A 25,768-nucleotide genomic window follows, 5' to 3' on the forward strand; every position below is an offset into this window, starting at 1 on the left:
ACCTACTCCACCGCTACCTAAAAGCTCTGCGTCTGACGATGAGGTGGAGATCCTTGCGTCCGCTGAGGACCTCGATCTCGCCGGTCCCTCAGACGCAATGGATAGCACTTGCACGGGTGCTCCATCGGAGGCAGCAGGTGACCCAGCGGCGTAATCTGCCTTCCCAGTCCCGTCACGCCTTTCTCCGTCATGGACAATACCATCCTCCAGTGGAACTGCAGTGGTTTCTTCCACCATCTAGCTGAGCTCCACCAACTTATCAGCCTTCACCCTTTCTTCTGCATTGCTCTTCAGGAAACTTGGTTTCCAGCAATGCGAACCCCCGCCCTCCGTGGCTATCGGCGTTATTATAAGAACCGGGCAGCATATGAAAGGGTGTCTGGTGGCGTCTGCCTCTATGTCCTTCACACTCTGAACAGCGAGTCTGTCCCTCTCCAGACACCTTTAGAGGCTGTCGCTGTTCGGGTGTGGACGCCACAGGCTGTTACCGTCTGCAGTCTTTACCTTCCACCGGATGGTGATGTCTCGCAGCATGTCCTGGCTGCGCTGATAGCCCAATTGCCGCCACCTTTCTTGCTATTGGGCGACTTCAACGCCCATAACCCTCTGTGGGATGGGTCAGTGGCAACAGGTCGAGGCGCCACCGTTGAGCATTTATTGTCGCCGCTCGATTTTAAATGATGGTGCCTTCACACACTCCAGTGAGGCGCATGGCATGTACTCCGCCATTGACCTTTCAATCTGTAGCCCTAGCCTCTTACCGTCTGTCCAATGGAGTGTGCATGACGACCTGTGTGGTAGTGACCACTTTCCGATCTTTCTGTCACTACCACAGCGTCACTCTTCTGAGCGCCCTAGCAGATGGGCTATGAATAAGGCTGACTGGGACTTGTTTTCCTCCACTGCTGCTATTGAGCCTCTCTCTAGTGATGACATTGATGCAGTGGTTCAATCGGTCACCACCGGCATCGTTACTGCCGCTGAATCTGCCATTCCCCGTACCTCTGGGTCCCCTCGGCGGCGGACTGTGCCTCGGTGATCGCCTGAGATCGCTGCAGTGATTAAAGATCGCCGGCGGGCGCTACAGCGTCACAAGCGACATCCCTGCATTGAACACCTCATCACTTTCAAACGGCTGCGTGCGCGGGCCCGCCGCCTTATCCGCCAAAGCAAGCAGGTGTGCTGGGAGCGGTATGTGTCCACCATTGGCCTCCATGTCTCTCCATCGCAGGTCTGGGCCAAGATCCGACGCCTCTATGGCTATCAGACCCCTGTCAGCGTCCATGCGCTCTCACTGAATGGAGCAGTTTGTATAGACTCCGACGAAATTGCCAACAGCTTGGCAGAGCATTTTGCTCTGAGTTCCGCTTCTTCCAATTACCGACTGGCCTTCTGCTCCATTAAAGAGCGGATGGAACGTCGGAGCCTTTCGTTTCGCACCCACCACCCAGAATCTTACAATGCTCCATTCAGTGAGTGGGAATTTCGCAGTGCCCTAGCCGCTTGCCCTGATACCGCTCCTGGGCCAGATGCCACCCACTGTCAGATGCTGAAACACCTTTCAGTAGACTGCCAGCGGCACCTCCTCAATCTTTACAACCGTCTTTGGGTCGAGGGGGAGTTTCCGTCGCAATGGCAGGAAAGCATTGTCATCCCCGTTTTGAAACCTGGAAAGAGCCCTTTGTAGGTGGACAGCTACCGCCCCATTAGCCTCACCAACGTTCTTTGCAAGCTTCTCGAACGGATGGTGAGCCGGCGCTTGAATTGGGTACTGGAGTCTCGGGGCCTTCTGGCTCCATCTCAGGGTGGGTTCCGTAAAGGCCGCTCTGCCACCGACAATCTGGTGAGCCTGGAGTCGGCCATCCGTACTGCCTTTGCCCGCCGTCAGCACCTGGTCGCTGTCTTTTTCGACATGCGGAAGGCGTACGATATGACATGGTGTCATCACATCCTTTCTACGCTTCATGGATGGGGTCTTCGGGGTCCTCTGCCGCTTTTTATCCGCAATTTTCTGTCGTATCGTACCTTCCGCGTGCAAGTCGCGGCCTCATATAGTTCCTCCCACGTACAGGAGAACGGTGTGCCACAGGGTTGTGTTTTAAGTGTCTGCCTGGTTTTAATAGCCATTAACGGGCTCGCTGCAGCCGTGGGTAATTCTGTCTCCGCTTCCCTGTATGCTGACGACTTCTGCCTTTACTACAGCTCTATTGGCATTGCAGCTGCTGAACGTCAGCTACAGGGCGCTATCCGCAAGGTGCAGTCTTGGGCTGTAGAGATTGGTTTTCAGTTTTCGGCTGCCAAGACCTGCGTTATGCATTTCTCCCGGCGCCGAACGGTCCATCCTGCGCCGCGGCTTTATCTTGACGGCGAACTTCTTGCTGTGGTGGAGACCCACGGGTTTTTGGGTGTACTTCTTGATGCCCGGTTGACTTGGCTGCCTCATATTCGGCAGCTTAAGCAGGCGTGTTGGCGGCATCTAAACGCTCTGAGATGCTTGAGCCACACCCGCTGGGGCGCCGACCGATCTACCCTGTTGCGGCTCTACCAGGCATTAATCCAGTCCCGTCTGGATTATGGGAGTCTGGCTTATGGCTCTGCTTCCCCATCTGCGTTGTGGGTACTGGACCCAATACTACACAGCGGGATACGACTTGCCACTGGTGCCTTCCGCACCAGCCCTGTGGACAGCGTACTAGTGGAGGCAGGTGTCCCTCCCCTGCGGTTACGGCGCCAACGTTTGCTGGCCACTTATGCTGCCCATGTTTTTAGCTTGCCCAGGCATCCCAACTATCGTCTCCTGTTCCCGCAATCAGTCGTCCAGCTGCCAGAACGTCGGCCCTGGTCTGGTTGTACGATCGCGGTCCACGTCAAATAGCTTCTCTTCGGGCTTAGGGTTTTCACTGTTCCATCTCCTTTCCGGGCCACTTGCGTACTCCCCCATGGTGTGTTCCTCGCCCTTGCCTTCGGCTCGACTTGGCACTGGGCCCGAAGGACTCCGTCCGTCCAGAGGCCTTCCGCCGCCGCTTTTTTTCCATCCTGGCCACGTATCAGGGCTCTGGCATTGTTTACACTGACGGTTCGATGGTTGCTGGTCATGTCGGGTATGCGCTAACTCTAGGGGACCATTCCGAACAACGTTCCTTGCAGGATGGCTGCAGCCTTTACACTGCTGAGCTGGTTGCCATCTTTCGTGCCCTAGAGTATATCCACTCCTGCTCAGGTGAGTCCTTCGTTATCTGTAGCGATTCCCTTAGTGGTTTACGAGCTCTCGACCAGTGTTTCCCTCGTTCTCGTCTGGTGATGGCTATCCATGAGTCCCTGCATACTCTTGCCTGTTGCGGCCGCTCTGTGGTCTTTGTGTGGACCCCCGGTCATGTCGGTATCCCGGGCAATGAACGTGTTGACCGCCTGGCCAAACAGGCCACCAGTGAACCCACTCTAGACATTGGCCTTCTGGAGACTGATTTGAGGGCGGTCTTACGCTGCACAGTTATCTCGCTTGGGGACGCTGAATGGCGCGGTCTGACCACCCGTAACAAACTCCGTGCCGTCAAGGAGACGACGACTGTGTGGCACTCCTCCTTGCGCGTCTCTCGCAAGGAGTCTGTCGTCCTATGCCGACTGCGCATTGGGCACACACGGATGACCCACGGCCACTTATTGCGCCGTGAGGACCCACCTCTATGTCGCTGCGGCTCCATGTTATCTGTGGTCCACATTTTCTTGGAGTGTCCGCTTTTAGCTGTGCTCAGGCAGACGTTTGCACTGCCTGACACGCTCCTTGCCCTTGTAACTGATGACCCTGCTATGGCTGGCTTAGTTTTACGTTTTATTCGGGCAGGGGGTTTTTATCATTTAATCTGAGTGTTTCCGTTTTTTAGTGTTGATTCTGGCTTTTGGCCTCCGATTTTAAACTGAGTTTTTAATGTGTGGTGGTTGGCTTTTCCTTTTTTTTCTCTATGGTCGGCCAACCACCGTCACACTCTGTGTGATTTTAATTTGTTTTGTCTGATCTCTGTCGGCGTATTTCTTGTCCCGTGTCGTCTGACGTCTTTCCTGCTGTTTGTTTTTATTCTCTTTAGGTGGTTTTAATTTTTTGGACAAAGGGACCGATGACCGTTGCAGTCTGGTCCCTTTAATCCCACAAACCAACCAACCAACCAACCAACCAAATAATTAAATACTTTGATTTGTGTCTCCTCAGTAACGGTTCTCCTACACACTTCAGTTCTGCTCATGGCACCTTTTCTGCCATCAATTTCATGATCTACTCCCCTGCTCTCATGGCTTCACTACATTCGTCACCCCATGATGATCTTGGTGACAGTGACCACTTTCCAGTGACTCTATTGTTCCCCAGCCACTGCCAGGCAGACAGGCCCCCATGTTGGGCATTCCACAGAGCCAGTTTGCTGTGCACTTCACACCTCTCTCTCAGATTGCATTGATATGGTTGTGCAAGACGTCATTGACACTATTATCCATGCTGCAGACACTGCTATACCCGCACCTCCCCCTCATTATCAACCGGGACTTTGGTGGACCAAGGATGTAGCAGTCCATATCCAAGATCGTCAATGGGTGCTGCAATGATTTAAACGACTCAAGACTAACCTTATCACTTTGAAACATCTTTGTGCTAAGGCTTGCTACCTTATTAAGCAGAGTAAAAAGTAAGGCTGGGAGCACTATGTTTCCTCCCTTCATTGCAGGTTCGGCCCAAGTTTTGTAACCTCCTCAGCCATCAGCAACAATCATTTGTCGAGAGTCTTATCCTACACGGTACTCTATGTACTGATCCAACAATCCTTACAGAACATCTCGAGACACACTTTGCAAAAGTATTGGTGTCCTCTTCCTGCTATTTGTCTCCGGCAGAAATGGCAAGTTGAAGAACCCTCCCTCTATTTCAGTCTCCCCCCTCCGAGATGACGCCTATAATGAACCCTTCACTGAATGGGAATTCTTGCAGGCTCTTACCTCTTCACATGACTTGGCCCCAGGCATGGATTCTATCCACAATCAGATGATCCAACACTTGGACCTTACCCAGAGGCAACATCTACTCAGGGTCTTCAACCACATTTAGCTCGCAGGTATCTTTCCATTGCAACAGTGAGACAGCATAGTTATCCCCATACTTAAGCCCAGGAAGAACCCACCGTCTCTCAATAGCTACCGACCCATTCTCTTGACCAACTTACTTTGTAAACTGCACAGGTGGATGGTTAACTTCCGTTTATGTTGGGCACTCGAATCTTTGGGCTTTTTGTTGCTGTATCAGTGTAGCTTCCAGGAAGGATGATCTACAACTGATCATTTACTCAGGTTGGAAACAGCAGTCCAACAGGCTTTTGCTAAATGCTGACACCTTGTCACAGTCTACTTTGACCCATATATGGAATATGACATGGCTTGGTGCCATCACATTTTGGTTACCCTCAGTGACTGGGACTTTCATGGCCCCCTTCTGATTTTTATCCATGAGTTTTTTCCCACTGCTGTTCCAGGTTGGAGTCAGAGCTTCACTCAGCACCCCTCAGATCCAGGAGAACAGTATCCCCCAGGGTTCTGTGTTAAATGTCTCACTCTTCCTCATCACCATCAATGGACTTGCAACCACTGTTGGGCCTGTGGTTACCTCGGTGTTGTATGTCGAAGATTTTTGCATCTGGTGCAGCTCCCATTTGATAGCATCTACCAGCTCCAAGGTGTCATCTGGCAGGTCTCTGCATGGGCCCTTTCCCATGCCTCCCAATTTCTCACTTCAAAACGTGGGTTATGCATTTCTGCTGTCGACCCACAGTGCACCCTGATCCAGAACTTTATTTAGGCAACCAGAGCCTAGATGTTGTAGCACAGTCCCTTTTCTTGGGCCTTATTTTTGATAAAAAGCTGATATGGGTGTCCATATTCACCACCTGAAAACTACCTGCATGCAGAAGCTTAATGCTCTCTGCCTCCTGGCCCACACATCTTGGGGTGCAGATCATGTTACTCTTCTACATTTTTACCAGACTAGATTATTACTGTCAGGCTTATGGCTCAGTGGCTCCTTCCATGCACTAGTCTCATCGACAGTCTCCTCGCAGAAGCAGGGATTCCCCATCTACATATACAACAGAGCCAACTCCTTGTTTGTTAAACAATCACCATTTGACGATTCGTGACCATTCCCTGTACTCCGTCCTCTTTGCAAACAAGGGATATCTCCTGCCTGGTACCTGCCCTTGGGTGGGATTTCAGTTGGAATGCATCTCAATTCCCCCCATCGGGATGTCAATCTCCACTCTCTGGAATGTGCCCTGTGTATTTCCTCTCGCATCCTGCACGGATGGTGCCTAGACCATGGATTAGGATCGACTTATTCCAGTGTCCTAAAGTCTCTGTCGCCCCTACGATAGTCCAGTGTCTTGTATATTCCACACTTTAAGAGTTCCAGTGTGCTACAATCTTCTTCACTGATGGTTCTAAAATGATGGATAAGATGGGATACGCTTTTATGTCTCCTACTGGAATGGAACACCATTTACTGCCGCAGTCATGTAGTGTGTTCACAGCAGAGCTGCTAGCCATCAAAAGGGCCCTCCATTTTGTTACTGAGACCTCCTTCCATAGTATTTTAATATGTACCAACTCTGTGAGCATCCTGCACGTTGTAGTCTGATGCTGCTCTCATCAACCTTTGGTCTCTGTTATCCATGACCTACTCTCTGCTCTTGGCCATGCCACCTGCTCAGTTGTCTTTCCCTGGGTCCCATCATGTGGGCCTGCTGGGGAATGAATAGCCGCCCATTTTCCTAGAGAGTCAGATACTTCCTCTCATTTCCTTTCACGATTACAGGTACAGATATGCAGATACACATTAAATCTCTCGCTGCTCAAAAGTGGAGTGATATCTGGTGTACTACTGTTGTCAGTAATAAAATCCATGCAATCGAGGAGACTACTGCAGTTTGGTGGTCTTTCTTTCACTCCTCTCAGGAGTAGTAGCCCAGTATCTTATGCCGTCTATGCCTTAATCATACTAGGCTTGCCCATTGCTCTTTCTTGCATAATGAGCCACCCCTACAGTGTGGCTGTGGAACCATATCTTGGTAGAATATCTTCATCTTTTGGCCCTTCGTACTACGTATAGCCTTCCAGATTCTTCGTCTTTAATGTTAGCAGACGTTTCACGAATGGTTGAACTGATCCTCAGTTTTCTTTGTGAAAGGGTTTTTATTTTAAGTTATAAGGGTTTGCTTTACTCCTGGACCCGGGGCTGGGTGATTGTGGTTGGGGCCTGTCTTTGCGTTTTCTGGGTCTGGCACCCATGACCACTTGTCCTTGCTAAAACCACTCCTTAATCCCTTTGTTTTTCCAGTTTTTAGATTTGACCTTCCCTTTTTATGCCTTCTGCTTTGTGTGTTTTTAGCTTCCTCGCTTTATAGTTTGACCCCTCTGACTGGATGCGCCCACTTTCAGCAGACACCTCTTCTATCTTACACAAGTAATTTTTGAATTGTGAGACTGATGACCTCGCCATTTAGTCCCATAACCTTCCTAAATCAATCAGTCCAAACAAACCTATTTAGAAAGAACTTCCTAACACTTAAATTTATATTCTAAATTAATAAATTTCTCTTTTGAGAGATACTTTTCTTCCTAGTGCCAATTTGTATTTTTATAATCCTCTCTAAATCAGCTGTAGTCAGTTATTTTGCTGCCAAAGTAAGAAAACTAATCTACTTTTAACGTCTCATTTCATGATCTAATTCCCCTCACCATCACATAATTTAATTCTCAGATAGATGGCATTTTTTTGCAGGGGAAGTCAGTAATCTTGTTCATAAAATGATTTAATTCTATTACATTCCATTACTTTTGTTTCACTTACATTGCTATTCATCTTATCATCCCCCTTCAAGACACTATATATTCTGTTGAACTGACCTTCTAAATCCTTTGACTTCTCAGACCAACCTATAGTAGCCCTCAGGATCTTTTGTTTGCTGGGTGTGCGCTTGGCAACCCGAGGGTTCCTGAACTGGGGACTGGTAAGTGGCATCATTCCTCTGTCACTGTAAGCTTTGAGCATGCTTCACCAACCACCATGGGGCACAACGGTGTGTCACAGGGAACGGGGATCTCTGCTCGAATTCCAGGATCGTGAGGAAGGTTAAAACCCCTATATAAAAAAAGCTCAGTCTCAAGGTATGTTGTGCACTGATGAGATGCATGGCTGTTGAGGTGAAACAGTCATTATTGGTCGACATCTGGGGAACCTGCCGTACCTCATCTGTATAAGACTTACTCAGGCGCACATGGGGCTCTCTCTGAGTGGATCCATATTTCCCTAGCTGCCCATGGGACCAAGATGGAACCTTCGAAATCTTCCTCTCCACTCCCAGCGTGATGGATGTACAGCCTGGGAGTACTTAACACCCATTCATCCAAACGAATGACGGAGGCTAGTCATCCTGATAATCAACTTGTCATTAGTATCGGGGTTCAAGTAGTCATGAATCAGAACATTTTTGTAGTGATCAGGAGGAAGGAGGGGACGTTTGAAAAAGTGTCTCCCTTCTATATCCATAAAGGTTTAGAAGGACTTGCTGTAACAAGCAGTTGCAAAAATGTTTCCTTGCTGGTTGTGACTAACTGGGAAAAGCAGGTGGAACGTCTTAGGGAGTCACAAAAATTAGATGATTACGACTTCATTGTTAAGCTGCATAACTCCCTTCGTTCCAGCAAAGGTGCGTTCATCTGCCACGACATTATGGACATCGATGTTGCCGAATGCAAAATAAGATAGGCATCACAGGGCATAGTGGATGTGGAGCAAAGTACTTGTAGGAGTAATGCCAAAATTGATAAAACAACAACCTTCGTTGTGATCTTCAGTCCCCCGACACTGCCTGAACACATCATAGCAGGTTTCCTCTGACCTAGGGTTAGCCCCCGTGTCCCTAACCCTGTGTGTTGCTTCAAAAACCAGCATGTAAGCGAGGAAAGGCAGCCCATGAAGCTGGGTGCCTCATCATCTGACCCAGGCAGCCCCTCAACCCCACCTTGCTCTGCAAGAGCCTCAGCACTGTGGTGCAAAGATAGGGATAAATCAAAACCACACATAAATAAAAAGGCTCCCATACTCCACTGGAATATGAATGGATACAGGACATCTGGAGGAATAGAGACTCATTGTACAGGACAGATCCTTTTGCACCTGTCTTCAAGAGACTCAGTTTAAAGAGACTGATATGCCTGTACTTGGAGGCTATCACCTATACAGAAAAGATGACCTTAGTGGTGACAGGTTGAGAGGTGGGGTAGCAGTGTTCTTCAAGGACAACTTTCACTCCTCACGTGTGCCCTTAACCACAGCACTACAAGCAGTTGATATTTGGACAGTGGCCCAGGTTGCCATCAATGTGCTTTGTGAACCTACCGCCACATGATCCTCTTGACAATGGAGTCCTCACTCATCTTGTTGATGAACTGCCCTGTTCCTTTTAGGAGATTTCAGTACACGCATTGTGCTATAGGATTCAGATATGCACTACAGTTATACTGATGATCGTGGGTCAGGTTACACATCTTAGCAAAACTCATTTACTACTTTAAGTGTCTCATTTCCTAAACTAATTCCCTCAGCATCACCCGATTTAATTCGACTACATTCCATTATCCCCATTTCGCTTTTGTTGATGTTCATCTTATATCCTCCTTTCAAGATCCTGTCCATTCCATTCAACTGTTCTTCTAGGTCCTTTGCTGTCTGACAGAATTACAATGTCATCGGCGAACCTCAAAGTTTTTATTTCTTCTCCATGGATTTTAATACCTACTCCGAACTTTTCTTTTGTTTCCTTTATTGCTTGCTCAATATACAGATTGAACAGCATTGGGGACAGGCTACAACCCTGTCTCACTCCCTTCCCAACCACTGCTTGCTTTTCATGTCTCTCGACTCTTATAACTGCCATCTGATTTCTGTACAAATTGTAAATAGCCTTTCGCTCCCTGTATTTTACCCCTGCCACCTTTAGAATGTGAAAGAGAGTATTCCAGTGAACATTGTCAAAAGCTTTCTCCAAGTCTATTTGAAGTCTGTCCCATACATCTTGCTCACCAGATGGTAGAGTTTTGTCAGGACTGGCTCTCCCAAAGCTGTCAGTAGTTCTAATGGAATGTTGTCTACTCCCAGGGCCTTGCTTCGACTTATGTCTTTCAGTGCTGTCAAACTCTTCACACAGTATCGTATCTCCCATTTCATCTTCATCCTCTTCCATTTCCATAATATTGCCCTCAAGTACATCGCCCATGTATAGACCCTCTATATACTCCTTCCACCTTTCTGCTTTCCCTTCTATGCTTAGAACTGGGTTTCCATCTGAGCTCTTGATATTCATGCAAGTGCTTCTTTTTTCTCCAGAGGTCTCTTTAATTTTCCTGTAGGCAGTATCTATCTTACCCCTAGTGATATATGCCTCTACATCCTTACATTTGTCGTCTAGCCATCTCTGCTTAGCCATTTTGCACTTCCTGTCGACCTCATTTTTGAGACATTTGTATTCCTTTTTGCCTGCTTCATTTACTGTATTTTTATATTTTCTCCTTTCATCAATTGACTCAATATTTGTTCTGTTTCCCAAGGATTTCTACTAGCCCTCGTATTTTTACCTACTTGATCCTCTGGTTCCTTCACTACTTCATCCCTCAAAGCTACCCATTCTTCTTGTACTGTATTTCTTTCCCCCATTCCTGTCAATCGTTTCCTTATGCCCTCCCTGAAACTCTGTACAACCTCTGGTTTAGTCATTTTATCAAATTCCTGCCTTTTTCAGTTTCTTCAATTTTAATCTACAGTTCATAACCAATAGATTGTGGTCAGAGTCCACATCTGCCCCTGGAAATGTCTTACAATTTAAAACCTGGTTCCTAAATCTCTGTCTTACCATTATATAATCTATCTGAAACCTTTTAGTATCTCCAGGGTTCTTCCATGTATACAACCTTCTTTTATGATCCTTGAACCAAGTGTTAGCTATGATTAAGTTATGTTCTGTGCAAAATTGTACCAGGCAGCTTTCTCTTTCATTTCTTACTCCCAATCCATATTCACCTACTACATTTCCTTCTCTTCCTTTTCCTACTATCGAATTCCAGTCACCCGTGACTATTAAATTTTCGTCTCCCTTCACTATCCGAATAATTCCTTTTATGTCATCATACATTTCATCCATCTCGTTTTCATCTGCAGAGCTAGTTGGCTTATAAACTTGTACTACTGTGGTAGGCGTGGGCTTCGTGTCTACCTTGGCCACAATGTGTTCACTATGCTGTTTGTAGTAGCTTACCCGCATTCCTATTTCCCTATTCATTATCAAACCTACTCCTGCAGTACCCCTATTTGATTTTGTATTTATAACCCTGTATTCACCTGACCAGAAGTCTTGCTCCTCCTGCCACCAAGCTTCACTAATTCCCACTATATCTAACTTTAAACTATGTATTTCCCTTTTTAAGTTTTCTAACCTACATGCCCAATTAAGGGATCTGACATTCCACGCTCCGATCTGTAGAACACCAGTTTTCTTTCTCCTGATAACGATGTCCTCTTGAGTAGTCCCTGCCCGGAGATCCGAATGGGGGACTATTTAACCTCCAGAATATTTTACCCGAGAGGATGCCATCATCATTTAATGATACAGTAAAGCTGTATGCCGTTGGGAAAAATTACGGCTGTAGTTTCCCCTTGCTTTCAGCCGTTCACAGTACCAGCACAGCAAGGTCGTTTTGGTTAGTGTTACAAGGCCAGATCAGTCAATCAGCCAGACTGTTGCGTCTGCAGTTACTGAAAAGGCTGCTGCCCTCTTCAGGAACCACACTTTTGTCTGGCCACTCAACAGATACCCCTCCGTTGTGGTTGCACCTACGGTACGGCTATCTGTATTGCTGAGGCGTGCAAGCCTCCCCACCAACGGCAAGGTCCATGGTTCATGGGGGGGGGGGGGGGGGGTTGTATATATACACACTAGTTTCTTGTAATCCTTCTTAAGAACAGTCCGACAAAAATGCGAAATATTTCAATTCATTATGCTGGACATTTCTCGCACATGCAGGTTGGAATCCACAAAATATTTTTGCTTTCAGAGCAAAAACACAGTGGTAGTAATTTCATGATAAAATCTTACCACAATGAAACTGAACTTTGTTTCAATTATTGCCACCCCAACTCAAGTATCGTGTCCCTTACACTCGCTCCACTATTTTGTGATAGTATGAAACACTGAGCTGCACTCGATATTGTTCTTTCTGTGGAACTTCCATTACACTATCATATTCTGCCCGCCCTGCTCCACCCCTCAAACAAATGCTGCCTGCCTTTGTACATTACTTCTTTTGCATGTGCCACAGTGATCTTCTATGCTCTCGCCTTATTGTCTTTCATCCCACCTGCCCCTCTTCTCCCCACCTACTTCACCAGACAGAAGCCCTCATCCCAGTCAGGCTAGAGCCACAGGGCAATGTAGCTGCTACGTTTAATCCTTCAAGTGTCTTGTTATCTACACAAGATTGTCCTGTATTGTATTAAATTCACAATTTATTTATATTTTATGACTTATTTACACATTAATATGATACCATTGCTTTGATTCCTCTATTTATACAATATTCCTTTTCAGGATAATGTGAGACTTTATGGGAAAGAATTTGTAACAAAACTAATCGATGAAGGTGGTTCCGTATTCATCTGTGGTGATGCAAAAAATATGGCTAAAGATGTTCAGGAAGCAATTTCCTATGTTATCCAGAAAGAAAAAGGTACTGCTTGTAACATGGAAAAAGTGATTACTTTTAGCATTAGTGCTTATTTAATAGTACAAATTTAATTCCATAGTTTTATTGTAGGAATATCTGAAGAAACAGCTCAAAACTGTATAAAACAACTGAAAAATTCTGCAAGATATGTGCAAGATGTATGGAGATAACTTAGAATTCAATTTAGGTGAGTATTTTTGTAATGTTTAAATTTTGCTACAGTTCCAGTCTCGCTTTCTACAATCTTTGTCGAACAGACTTAAAGGGTAGACATTGCACATTTTCAGACATTTCGATGACAGACGATACTGCAGTTCTCTCTCCGGATGACCAGAGGTCCCTGCTGAGTAAGAGATCTGTGCCTTAATCACTTGTCTTGGCCACTGAGGCAACTCTATTTGTGAGATACACACATAAAATAAAATTAAATATACAAAGCAGTTGTAAATGGAATCCTTCATCTATTTCTTGTTTCCAACATACATAAATATGTTGCTGTTAGGAAAGTTCTGGCACAATGTAAATAATTTAGACATAAAGGAGACAGCTGGCTGAATTGTGGAAGTGTTGAGTCATAGACTGGCACATAAAAAGGAATGAAAAATATAGACCGCTGCTCACAGGTGCATGCACACGCGCGTGCTGGAACTGCAGTTGAGCCGGGAGGTTGCGGTGGAGGGAGGCAGCAGGGTATGGGCACGGGATGCAACACACAATTGTGAAGCTGCATGCCGGACTGGAAGAGAGGAGCTGATGGGTAGGGGTGTGGGTATAGATCTTAACCCAGGCCCATCCTGTCCAATCAGAGGCAGGGCCACCCACAAAAGGAGCCATGCCCTGTCATATACCAGTTCTGTGGAAATCTCTGCACAGCATTTTATGCGGGCACAATCACCAATTCATCTTCCACCAGAATGTATGGTAATTGCAAAACTATGGCCAAAGGCAGTGTTGTCGGAACATGCTGCTACGTGCAACATGCTCAGGGTCAGTGGCCGCTTTCTTTCACTTTGCAGATTTGAGTTGGCCTTGCTCTGCAAATTTATATGTGTGTGTGTACGCTTTTACTATTTAGTAAGTTGTCTCCTTTACTTCTAAGTTATATAAATATCTGTTGTGTAAATTACAGCCATTGACTAAATATCCAATTTTCCATTAAAAACACATCTCGTTTCCATGTCACTTGGATAGTCATATGAGGAAAAAAAAAATTGTAACACCTTCATAAGCCAGGAGATATCCATAAGTTGGAATAAAAATGCAAGAGAGATTTGTCCATTAAAACTTTATTTTTAGTTTACGGGTACCAAAAAATGAACTCGGTGAATTTATTTTAGTATTTAATTTGTTTCTCAAAAATATGTCGTTCACTACAGAATATGAAACTGATCATCCTATAAATTTCCTAGGGAACATAGTGCACTTATATAGCAGTACACAGTTCACCTTGTTTTACAATTACAATGGGTACTCAGTGAAAGTAATTGGCAGGTTGTCAAGCAGAATACTGTCTAGTAATGTTAACGAAGGCACTAAGCAAGAGACAGTGGCACAGAACAGATGCATCCAAGTAAACCATACCTAAGTATATGTCAGTTTGTTTAAGAACACTTATATAAAAATATTACTGTCCACAAACAACAAAATTTGTTATGACTTACCTAGCACAACTAAACACTATTGACACATCCTTAGTAGAACACAGTGAAGTATATAAATTAGAGAGCAACAATTCCCCAAGAAGAGCTTATTAAATGTGTTACAAACAGTCTACTGATTCTCTCAGACAACCACTGTGAAAAAAGCTCACCAAGTGCATCAACACACACACACACACACACACACACACACACACACACACACACACAGTCACCTAGACCTGTTCTTACAACTTGAGACACTGTTGCTCAGAGAAATATTTTCCCAAAACATTATAAATGAGCAAACTGATTTCAACAGCCACAGTTTCTTCAACAGTTTTGTAGACTGAAATCTTAACAATTCTTACCATATACAGCATGCACCACATCTCTATAATCTACAAAAAAAACTATCTTCACATGTTCGAATAGAAATAAATGCAACTCTAAGTGTGCGTGAATTGTACAAGATAGAAAACACAGAATTACTTTCATTTTGATACCCAAAGGACTATATGGGCAGCAGAGAGTACAGAGAGGAAGGTCAGACTGACTTACCTGTAGATCTTAAAACTTGGGTGACTGTTGCCAGTGTTGTACAGGACCTCACTATGGATACCCACAATACGATAATGTCGAGAAGAGACAAGCAGATATGTGCATAGTATCAGCAGCTACTCACAGCTCGGATAAGACCTATTCACCCAATCAGTGATGAGGAGATGGACTTTAAGAGACGACAGAAGATGCCAAGTTGAAACTTGACATTGACAAAAGGACAACAAATAAAAGAATGGGGAAAAATGGCAAGTGGAGGTAACTGATGTGCATACTGTTGAACCTAACCCTCAAGAAGTCATTAACCATGTGGAGACCTGCAGCTGCTTCCAGTACACAAAGGAATAACAACAGATACAGATGGACAGCTCACAGGCCTTTAATTGTTTTTGTGGAAGTAAATGTGACAATTCGCATTCAGTAGTTATTTGCATGGAAGAAGTGTTGTCGTGTATGTTGTTGCAGCCCACGTCTCGCTACAGACAGGTCAGGCTGAGCTTAGAAACATCAACAAGAAATATAACACAGTATGGCCTACGCTAAGAATGTAGGAGATAACAGGCCACATACGCAGAAACTTCTAAATGAGCCTCCTGCACGTTATAGTTACACAGAATTTCCATCCCTATAACAACGGGTATCTGAGAGGAGCGCCAGTAGCTCAAGTTCAGTTAGCTGACGTAATCCAAACACTGCAACAACAGCATAGAGAATGGGCAGGGCAGTGACCGAGCCCGCCAGCAAACTCGAAATCACATAGTTGTAATCAGAAAATCTTGCAGAGTAGGAGTGAATTCTTAATAGTAAAAATAATAATAATAATAATAATAATAATAATAATAATAATAATAATTAGGTTTACAATAAACTCATAGATGAAGCTATGTCCATGCTGTCAGGAGCCATTTATATGAAACCAAACCAACAGTTACTTGCAATTTTGCAGTGGAACTAAAGATGTCTTGCATTGTGAATTAATTTTGAGAGCCATTTTGTTGGCATGCATCTGTAAAACATAGTTCAAACTAGGATCTTCAGCTTTCCTGTATTTAGAGATGATTGGGAAGAAGAAAGATGAGGTGTAGCTATTCCACTAAGTTTTCATTTACCCTGTGAGGCAATAAAAATTGATAAGTTGAGCATTAATCGTCTTCAGGTGGTGGCTATTAGGACCAGAATAATTGACTAAGAAATATTGACAGTATCACTTTACTGTTGGAAGAAAACTGTCATACCGAGAAGGGCATTGTACAATGAGCCAGATAGAAACACCATTAATTATTTGTGGAGATTTTAATGCCTACAGCTATGCTTGGGGATGTGAATATCAAGACAGTTATTGAGCAGCTTTACTAGAAATTATGGATAGATTTGGTCTTTATATCTTGAATGTCAACACTGATTCTGAAACAAGTAAAATAGCTATCCACAGTCCACATAGCTCTACGTTTACTAAACTTTCCTGCAGACCTCCGCTGGAATATCAGACCACAATGCTTTAGAAACACAGAGGATTGTCATTCAAACCCCACTAACCCAGCAGGAAAGTAGAAAGTTAACAAAGCAGACTGGATGAAATGTCATGGAACAATTGAGGACCAGATTAAGATTCTAACCACATCATCCTTGCTGATGGAGAGACTATAAATATTTTAGTATTATCAATGATGCAGCGACTGCATGAGTTCTTACAAGTAATCCAGCTCACCTACCGTGAAGAACACCGGTACCCTAGTGGAATAAAGATTGCAATTTCAATATTAGAAAGCAGAAAGAAGCCTTTCATATGTTTAAAGAAACTTCTACTTTGAGAACTTTAAAAACATAAACACGCAAAACACTCAAGCAAAACACACATTTGAGCACTCTGTCTGATTCTTGTCTACGATTTAACATATGAAGAAGAAACCAAATAAACACTGTCAAGGTATTAGATTTCTAGAACTCGCAGCTAGATTCGCACCTGCAATGACCTCCTGCAGGATGCCTACATGTGAGCCATGTAAGCTGTGGTGGCCGGTTACCATTTGCTAATATGCTGCAGCACACTGTAAATATCACACTAAAATAAGTAATTTCTCTTTAGATTCATGCTGGCACACAAATAAAATAGCTGAAAAATAGTGCTCCACGATAACAAAAACCAGTGTCAAGTGCTGAAATGGTCAACCACACTACGGTCAACTCTGAGAAGGGATGCAGCTATTTGTTTTCGACTGTCATCCTTTTCAGCATCAGCACTGTGAGTGCCACGTTGCTCACAGCTCCAGGTCAGTATTTTTCTGTGATGGTGCCTGTAACTTACTGTGCAAGCATGGAGTATGTGGGATTTTTGAGGAACAGTTAACATAATGATGATGTGGTCAAGCACATGGACTGCCAATTTGTCAGTTCTTGTTTGATTTCCACTGCTACCATAATACCTTTTTTAATTCCTTTCAATGTTAAACAGTTCAATTTTAGATATGGAAAATTAATATACTCAATTTCATCACAATACTACCCCTGTAAGTCAAAAGGCTTTAGGCCCACACATTGGTAAAATTTTGTACATGAGCTGTCACTGCATGGACAATGAGCACAGAGTTTGGAAAAATCCATTTACTATAGCCGAGTTGGAGCAAGTGCTGAAGTCAGTCACCCACCTAACCTACTCAGTAATCCTTAGGCTGTCAAGATCTGCCTAAAACTGCTCATCAAAATCTTTGCTGTACTGGGGAGTACCACTACATTTCCAAAGGAGTGGGGCATACCCTGCAACCAAGAAACAGTCCCCCCGTAGCCCCTTCCTAGTGACCCATTTCCCTATAGTCGGGTGTCTATAAGATGTTTTGAATGGAACATCAACAGGGATCCCACAAGCTTCCCCAAGTGAAATTCCCTGATTTCCAGACAAGTTTAAGCATTCTTCCCTGCCAAATTTTGAGATCTCAACGGTATGTTAAGACGTACGTTGACAATCTGTCTTTGCAGCTATGGTGCAAGAAACAATAGTGCAAACAAAGAAATATCTAAAAAAAAAAAAATCGTGCAGGCAGATGGCATTTCCTGATGTGAACAAAAATCTTAAGCACTTATTATCATCTTTTGTAACAAACTGGTTTTAGATGGTGAAAGCAAGCCAAATGTTTTGTGTGTTTCATTAAGACTACTGATTGTGATTTTAATAAGACGAAATACACCTACATCTACATACATACTCCGCAATCCACCATACGGTGCGTGGCGGAGGGTACCTCGTACCACAACTAGCATCATCTCTCCCTGTTCCACTCCCAAACAGAATGAGGGAAAAATGACTGCCTATATGCCTCTGTACGAGCCCTAATCTCTCTTATCTTTGTGGTCTTTCCGCAAAATGTAAGTTGGCGGCAGTAAAATTGTACTGCAGTCAGCCTCAAATGCTGGTTCTCTAAATTTCCTCAGTAGCAATTCACGAAAAGAACGCCTCCTTTCCTCCAGAGACTCCCACCTGAGCTCCTGAAGAATTTCCGTAACACTCACATGATGATCAAACCTACCAGTAACAAATCTAGCAGCCCGCCTCTGAATTGCTTCTATGTCCTCCCTCAATCCGACCTGATAGGGATCCCAAACGCTCGAGCAGTACTCAAGAATAGGTCGTATTAGTGTTTTATAAGCAGTCTCCTTTACAGATGAATCACATCTTCCTAAAATTCTACCAATGAACCGAAGACGACTATCCGCCTTCCCCACAACTGCCATTACATGCTTGTACCACTTAATATCGCTCTGCAATGTTATGCCCAAATATTTAATCGACGTGACTGTGTCAAGTGCTACATGACTAATGGAGTATTCAAACATTACAGGATTCTTTTTCCTATTCATCTGCATTAATTTACATTTATCTATATTAAGAGTTAGATGCCATTCTTTACACCAATCACAAATCCTGTCCAAGTCATCTTGTATCCTCCTACAGTCACTCAACAATGACACCTTCCCATACACCACAGCATCATCAGCAAACAGCCGCACATTGCTATACACCCTATCCAAAAGATCATTTATGTAGATAGAAAACAACAGCAGACCTACCACACTTCCCTGGGGCACTCCAGATGATACCCTAACCTCCGATGAACACTCACCATCGAGGACAACGTACTGGGTTCTATTACTTAAGAAGTCTTTGAGCCACTCACATATTTGGGAACGAATCCCATATGCTCGTACCTTAGTTAGGAGTCTGCAGTGGGGCACCGAGTCAAACGCTTTCCGGAAGTCAAGGAATATGGCATCCGTCTGATACCCTTCATCCATGGTTCGCAAGATATTACATGAAAAAAGGGCGAGTTGCGTTTCGCAGGAGCGATGCTTTCTAAAGCTGAGCTGATGCATGGACAGCAACTTCTCTGTCTCAAGGAAATTCATTATATTCGAACTGAGAATATGTTCGAGAATCCTGCAACAAACCGATGTTAAGGATATTGGTCAGTAATTTTGAGGATCCGTCCTTCTACGCTTCTTATATACAGGCGTCTCCTGCGATTTTATCCAGTTGCTCGGGACTTTACATTGGGCAAGAGATTTTGGTGACAAAAATTCACATTTTCTTGGAGTTGCATAACAGATTTAAAATACCTTCACAGATTTCCGAAATAACCCCAGGAAAAGTAGGCCTCTTGAAAGAAGTGTATAAGAGGAGAAAGAATTGTGTAAACTAACACTGTAGGTGACCGCCAATAAAATGTTGGTTCTATTATGTTTGTTATTGTCAGTTATTACCCACTGTGTTATATCTATTTTGTGATTTTTCTTTTGAGAAATATATGAGTACATAGCGTACAAACTGCCAGCAACTGATACCATTTCCTCCTTCTTATCGTCCATACTTTCCAACATATAAACTACTCTTTAAGTGCCAAAATGTACTAGAATAAATAAAATGTCTGTAAAACGACACACTGTACAATGTAGTTGTGGTGAGACACTGAGAATCAATAATAATGAGAGTGTGTAGCAACTCACTGTAAAGATAATTGCTGAGCCACAGACAGGCTCATAGAAAAGACAACCACACTGTCACAACTAAATTTTCAGCCATAGCTTTTGTCAGGAAATGAGAGCTCACACACATTCAATTGCATGTGCCCATGACAGCCGTCTCTGACCTCTGGGTCTACAGTCTGTGAATCAGATCCAAACAAACCACTTGTCATAACACACTGCCTCTCATCTGCAGCTGCTAGGCTAGCAGCAAGAAGTAGTGGCATTACTGACTACAAGCTGAGGGGAGTGGTAGGAAGAGGAGAAGTAGTAAGAATGAGGAAGTAGCCAAGTGGCTTCACACGTACTCAGCTGCAATCAGCCAGCAATGATGCATGACACCTCAGTAAACAAACCATTTCATCTGCTGCGACAAAAAACGAGACTTTTCTAGTGTATGAGTGTGTGTGTGTGTGTGTGTGTGTGTGTGTGTGTGTGTGTCGTCATAAAAGAAGCACATTTAAATTATGTTACACCTACTCTCACTAAACACTAAGTTGTATAAATACCATGTGTATTAACTTTGTAAATACCAATACAGTTCTATCCATGCAAATATCAACAAGTTAATCTAATATAAGGAACTTGTTGTAAATGATTACAAATAACACTGGAAAACCAAGAAAAAGATAATCTCTGTCATTTACAACTAAGGATGAAGGTGAGTGGCTTTATTAATTAATTTTTTTTTAAAAGCACGTATAGTACCAATTAAAAAGTGTTAGCTTCCTTCTGATGCACAGTTAAAAGAATCATGAACATTAAATTAAAACAACACTATATCATTTAATGAATTAACAAACAATGAGAGGGTAATGTTGCATAAAAAGGCTAACATAATAATTTAAGTTTGTTAGAATTACATAGGCCTACCTTAGTATTCATAGCCTAGAAATAGTCTGCTTTTCACCTCACTAGTGTGTATTGCGGTAGTAAAATATTATTTGATGCAAGAACCCATTGAGATCCCATCTTGAAATTTTGCATGCACGTAGTCCGTCAGACTGGTCAACACACACAATTTTTATAAAAAATCTGAGGGTACTTATTTTGGAAATTTCAAAAAATGCTTTTTGGAATAGTTTAAAATTTTCAGATTTAGATAGCATAGTCATGTTACATATCAAATTGAAGGGAATTTTTAGAGGAAAACAATGGTGCAAGTTTGAGCTCTCTAGGTTGTATAGTTTTTTAGCTACAGCATTTTAAAACAGTCATCGATTGATCAAAAACAGAGGTTTTTTATTTTTAAACCCTTGAAACTCAAAAACCATAGGTCAGAAAATTTTGAAATTTAAACTAGTGTTAGTGGATAAATTACCTGAAAAAAAAATTCATCCAAATCTGAGAGGTCATGGTTCAAATCATGTAGTACAATTGGTTGATTTGACATGGAATGACCCAGATGCCATGCTGCTAGGAATCAACTGTGTCTCCACAAGCCACTAATATCAGTTTTCAGTCACACCAACCTGCATACTTAAACAAATGTAATATACCGTAGGAAAATATTTATAATGGGTTTATAATAGTGACTTGTAACACGACCTTGTTGAACTTCAGGAGGGAGGTCAGAGGAATGAAAAGGCACTGAGCGAGAGGTAGAAAACCAGTATGTACATTTTGTTGACAAGCAGAGTTTTGCCAGTTTTATTTGTAAAATGTGAGACGCTTCTTTCATATATCTGTGCCACCTTGTTATGTGACAAATCCTGGCACTAACAATATTCTGTGAACATAGATGTAGGAAATGTCAGTGGACACTTGCTGCCCCGTATCTGATTTCTCTTTCAAACTGCTCAGCTTTCAGTGTACCATCTATTGACTCACAGTTTGGATTGAAAACTGAGTATGCACTTATTTCTCCTTTCTTCTTAGGACCAACTCTTGTGTTTAGCCAAATAAGACACAATGCTGACACAATGAGGTATATAACACCAAACTCCATCTGGACAGCTATTGCATACAGTGTACACCACAAAAGAATATATATAATACGAATTACAGTAGTGTACCACCGCAACACTGTCCCTTCACCCTCTGCTATTTCCACATCCAGGCTACTTGTGCTCGAATGCAAGCTGTCAGCTGAAGGGGATTCTGGTCTATCAGCAGCCACATTAATCTGTAAATTGAAACAAAAGTGAGCATTAAATAAATTTCGATGTGTCTGAATAGTATTTCTAAACAGAACACAACATGATAAAAAGCAGTTCCTGTTACCAAGTTATAGTCCTTCTCACTTGATGTGATGTTTAAAGCTTTCCTCTCTGAACAACGCTTCTCACTTGTCTTGCATGTGTACAGAACAGTACATCTGATGTGTCTATCCTGATTATACATTATATTGTCACACAGTCAGTGTAAGAGGTCAGACAAAATACTGCTTGCATTTCTAAGGAACTATTTTTCACATTGTATTAGTGAGTGTCTCTCAACCCAGAACTGATCTTCAGGCTGTGACAAGTTTCACCAAATGGATGAACAGTTAACTATCAGTGCGCAACAGTGCTCAGGCAGTGTAGTCGAATACACACAGCTTGGCATTAGGTATCTGCTCTACTTTCAATATTCAACAAGCTGTCACCTAACAAACAGCGATTCTACTGATTTTCACTGATTAAATTCACAACTTCTTGAAAATGTGCTTGGTACAATCATAAATAATGTAACTATATATATCATTTATCAAATACCAAATGCTATAAAAATATTTAACTCTCACCTAGGATGGGGTACGACTATTTTCAGACATATTTTTTCCATTACACCAATTAAAATACATATTGTTTTAACATAGTAATGCAGTAACATTCTACAATTTTCCTTAAGACGATACAACAATTATTAAAGTACAATAAATATTTGTCAAATGCTACATTCTGCAGTAAAACATTCACTGTTCAAGTTTCTTAGCCAGTTGAAATTTCATCTAAAACTTCAGCTTATCCCTTTGCCTTTTCTACAACTTTTTTTTCTTTCTTTCTCCCCCCCCCCCCCCCCCCCTCCGCGCCTCCTGAAGTCTTATTTCTTGAACAGTTCTCCTTGTAATATTGGCCACTTCACTTTCATCAGATTTCTTCTCTTTTTGAGGCTTGTACTCTTTTTGATGAAGCATTCTTCACAGCTAGTATACACGATATAGTAATGTCCACATTCAGTTGTTTCTCTCTATTACGTAAACAACCCGTCGTAACCACAGCCATTCCGGTCACAGGGTTGCCGAGAACAAAGCATGGCAGGACCAAATGGGAGTGGCCCACAAACAGACAAACTAATGGGAAAGGATGGACATGAACAATGATGGATGACCGACCAAGATCTTATGAACAATAACATACAAGAAGCAACGGGGTCACAAGCGACAACCTCACGAATCCACAATGTCCACTCGTACACTGAAACAAAGTAATGTACACACACTGTGTGTAGGCCAGATGTCAATAGACCACGCGAATATCAGACTGCTTCACTGAGCGAGAGGCAGGTGCTTAAATGCAGGATAAGGTACATCGCTATTGGCTGCTGGGACCACGTGCTCCACCGTGGTGCCCTCAATTTACACCCGAGCCAGCAACGCGCATGGCCACGGCTTATGGCTGCCTCTAGTGGTAATCGTGGTCCATGTTGTCTGGCACGGATTTGAAACCTGCGGCGCTCGGTACCAGACAACCTCACAGTTTTATTGCATTGCAGACATTTATTTCTACAAAAATTGTATTTTCTAAGTTTTCAACTAAATCTCGTTTGCTAACAGAAAAGCCTTTTCCAGCTGCAGCATTTCCATGAAACAATCATAAAAGGTTGTGGTTCACACTTTGCAGTAAATTCATCAGTAAGTGATCAAGTTTGTTCTTGAATTTAATTGTTTTAGTTGTTTTTCAGAATATTTACAAAATTTAAAATACTCTCCCTTCACTACTTCATCTGTTGATGAAGTCTCAGTCTCTCTCTCTCTCTCTCTCTCTCTCTCTCTCTCTCTCTCTCTCAGTAGTAACTTGAAAATTTCTCAAAATGGAGGTGTGCATAACGTCAGGTGGTAAACATGTGCCACCTTTGACAGTCTTTAATTTCAAAGGAGTTTTCTCAGTAATTTTTAGATACAGACTTTGCAAAATACTTGTGCACTTATTTCTGAAGATAAGGCTATCCAGTTGCATGTAGTTCTTGCTAGCAGCAGTGGCACCAAATTCAGTATCTACATGATGACTTGTTTTAGGATCACACCTACATGTTTTGGTAATATCAATAGTACGTCATTTGCTAAAATTTATCAGCATTTCCATAACAGTTTTCTTTATGAAGTGAGAGTCATAAGGCTGATACCTACTTAAAAACTTATGTTCATTTGACAATAACATAAGAAACTGAAGTTATGCACAGACCAATTTGTCTCTTAAATGTTGTTCAACTTTTTCAGGGACCAATGACCATTGCAGTCTGGTCCCTTTAATCCCACAAACCAACCAACTTTTTCAAAGCTCATAGTTTCTTGTGGTCTTTTATGTACTTCGGTAACATACTTCAAATGCGGAACAAATTCCAGAGCTCGTTACGTGACCTCAAAATCTCCAACCCATCTTATACAAGAGAATTTGAGAGGAAACTCAGTGATGTTCGAGAAGGTTGCACTCCTTTAAGGAAAATCCTTTGATTTTCTCCTCTAATGACCTACAGGAAAATGCTTATAAATCATACTACTTATAGCATTTATTTCATTCATAGTAAATTATTATTATTTCTTTTCTTTCTCAGACATTATGTCTGGTTAAAAATGGAAAGTGATGCGGACCTTGATCAAGCGTGACTTCCTTTTAACTGTACGGTATATGTTACATTGCATTTAGGAACTTTCGGGTAATTGAACAAGTATCAGATTTCTGTAGCTGTATATATAAGTTTGGATGTAGCTGTATTGCATTGATGTACTGGTGGATATTGTGTGGTATGACTCCTGTAGTTGATAGTATAATTGGTATAATGTCAGCTTTATCCTGATGCCACATGTCCTTGACTTCCTCAGCCAGTTGGATGTATTTTTCAATTTTTTCTCCTGTTTTCTTCTGTATATTTGTTGTATTGGGTATGGATATTTCGATTAGTTGTGTTAATTTCTTCTTTTTATTGGTGAGTATGATGTCAGGTTTGTTAAGTGGTGGTGTTTTATCTGTTATAATGGTTCTGTTCCAGTATAATTTGTATTCATCATTGTCCAGTGCATTTTGTGGTGCATACTTTTATGTCTGAACGTGTTGTTTTATTAGTTTATGTTGTAAGGCAAGCTGTTGATGTATTATTTTTGCTACATTGTCATGTCTTCTGGGGTATTCTGTATTTGCTAGTATTGTACATCCGCTTGTGATGTGATCTACTGTTTCTATTTGTTGTTTGCAAAGTCTGCATTTATCTTGGGATCTTTAATAATATGCTTGCTGTAATATCTGGTGTTTATTGTTTGATCCTGTACTGCAATCATGAATCCTTCCATCTCACTGTATATATTGCCTTTTCTTAGCCATGTGTTGGATGCGTCTTGATCAATGTGTGGCTGTGTTAGATGATACGGGTGCTTGCCATGTAGTGTTTTCTTTTTCCAATTTACTTTCTTCGTATCTGTTGATGTTATGTGATCTAAAGGGTTGTAGAAGTGGTTATGAAATTGCAGTGGTGTAGCCGATGTATTTATATGAGTGATTGCTTTGTGTATTTTGCTAGTTTCTGCTTGTTCTAGAAAGAATTTTCTTAAATTG

General features: G+C 42.7%; 2 protein-coding genes across 4 annotated transcripts in view; one reads left to right on the top strand and one right to left on the bottom strand.

Moving 5' to 3' along the window:
* The window catches only part of LOC126202674 (methionine synthase reductase-like), a 77,580-nt gene extending 60,464 nt beyond the window's left edge, over window positions 1-17,116 (top strand). Inside the window, exons 8-10 of one of the 3 annotated variants that reach the window (XM_049936887.1) lie at window positions 12,672-12,810; window positions 12,898-12,994; window positions 17,092-17,116. In XM_049936887.1, the coding sequence (XP_049792844.1) occupies window positions 12,672-12,810; window positions 12,898-12,977 (219 nt within the window). In that variant the 3' untranslated portion in view covers window positions 12,978-12,994; window positions 17,092-17,116. Of the gene's footprint in view, window positions 1-12,671; window positions 12,811-12,897; window positions 12,995-13,064; window positions 14,078-17,091 lie in introns of those variants that run through there. The other 2 variants (XM_049936886.1, XM_049936885.1) reach the window with 2 other exon arrangements.
* Window positions 17,117-21,635: 4,519 nt separating this feature from the next.
* LOC126202727 (uncharacterized) overlaps window positions 21,636-25,768 on the bottom strand; it is an 81,161-nt gene continuing 77,028 nt past the window's right edge. The window contains exon 2 of the mRNA XM_049936889.1: window positions 21,636-22,143. Within this exon, the coding sequence (XP_049792846.1) occupies window positions 21,772-22,143 (372 nt within the window). The 3' untranslated portion in view covers window positions 21,636-21,771. The remainder of the gene's footprint in view (window positions 22,144-25,768) is intronic.

Source organism: Schistocerca nitens, chromosome 1, assembly GCF_023898315.1.
Source record: "Schistocerca nitens isolate TAMUIC-IGC-003100 chromosome 1, iqSchNite1.1, whole genome shotgun sequence".
Taxonomy (NCBI): domain Eukaryota; kingdom Metazoa; phylum Arthropoda; class Insecta; order Orthoptera; family Acrididae; genus Schistocerca; species Schistocerca nitens.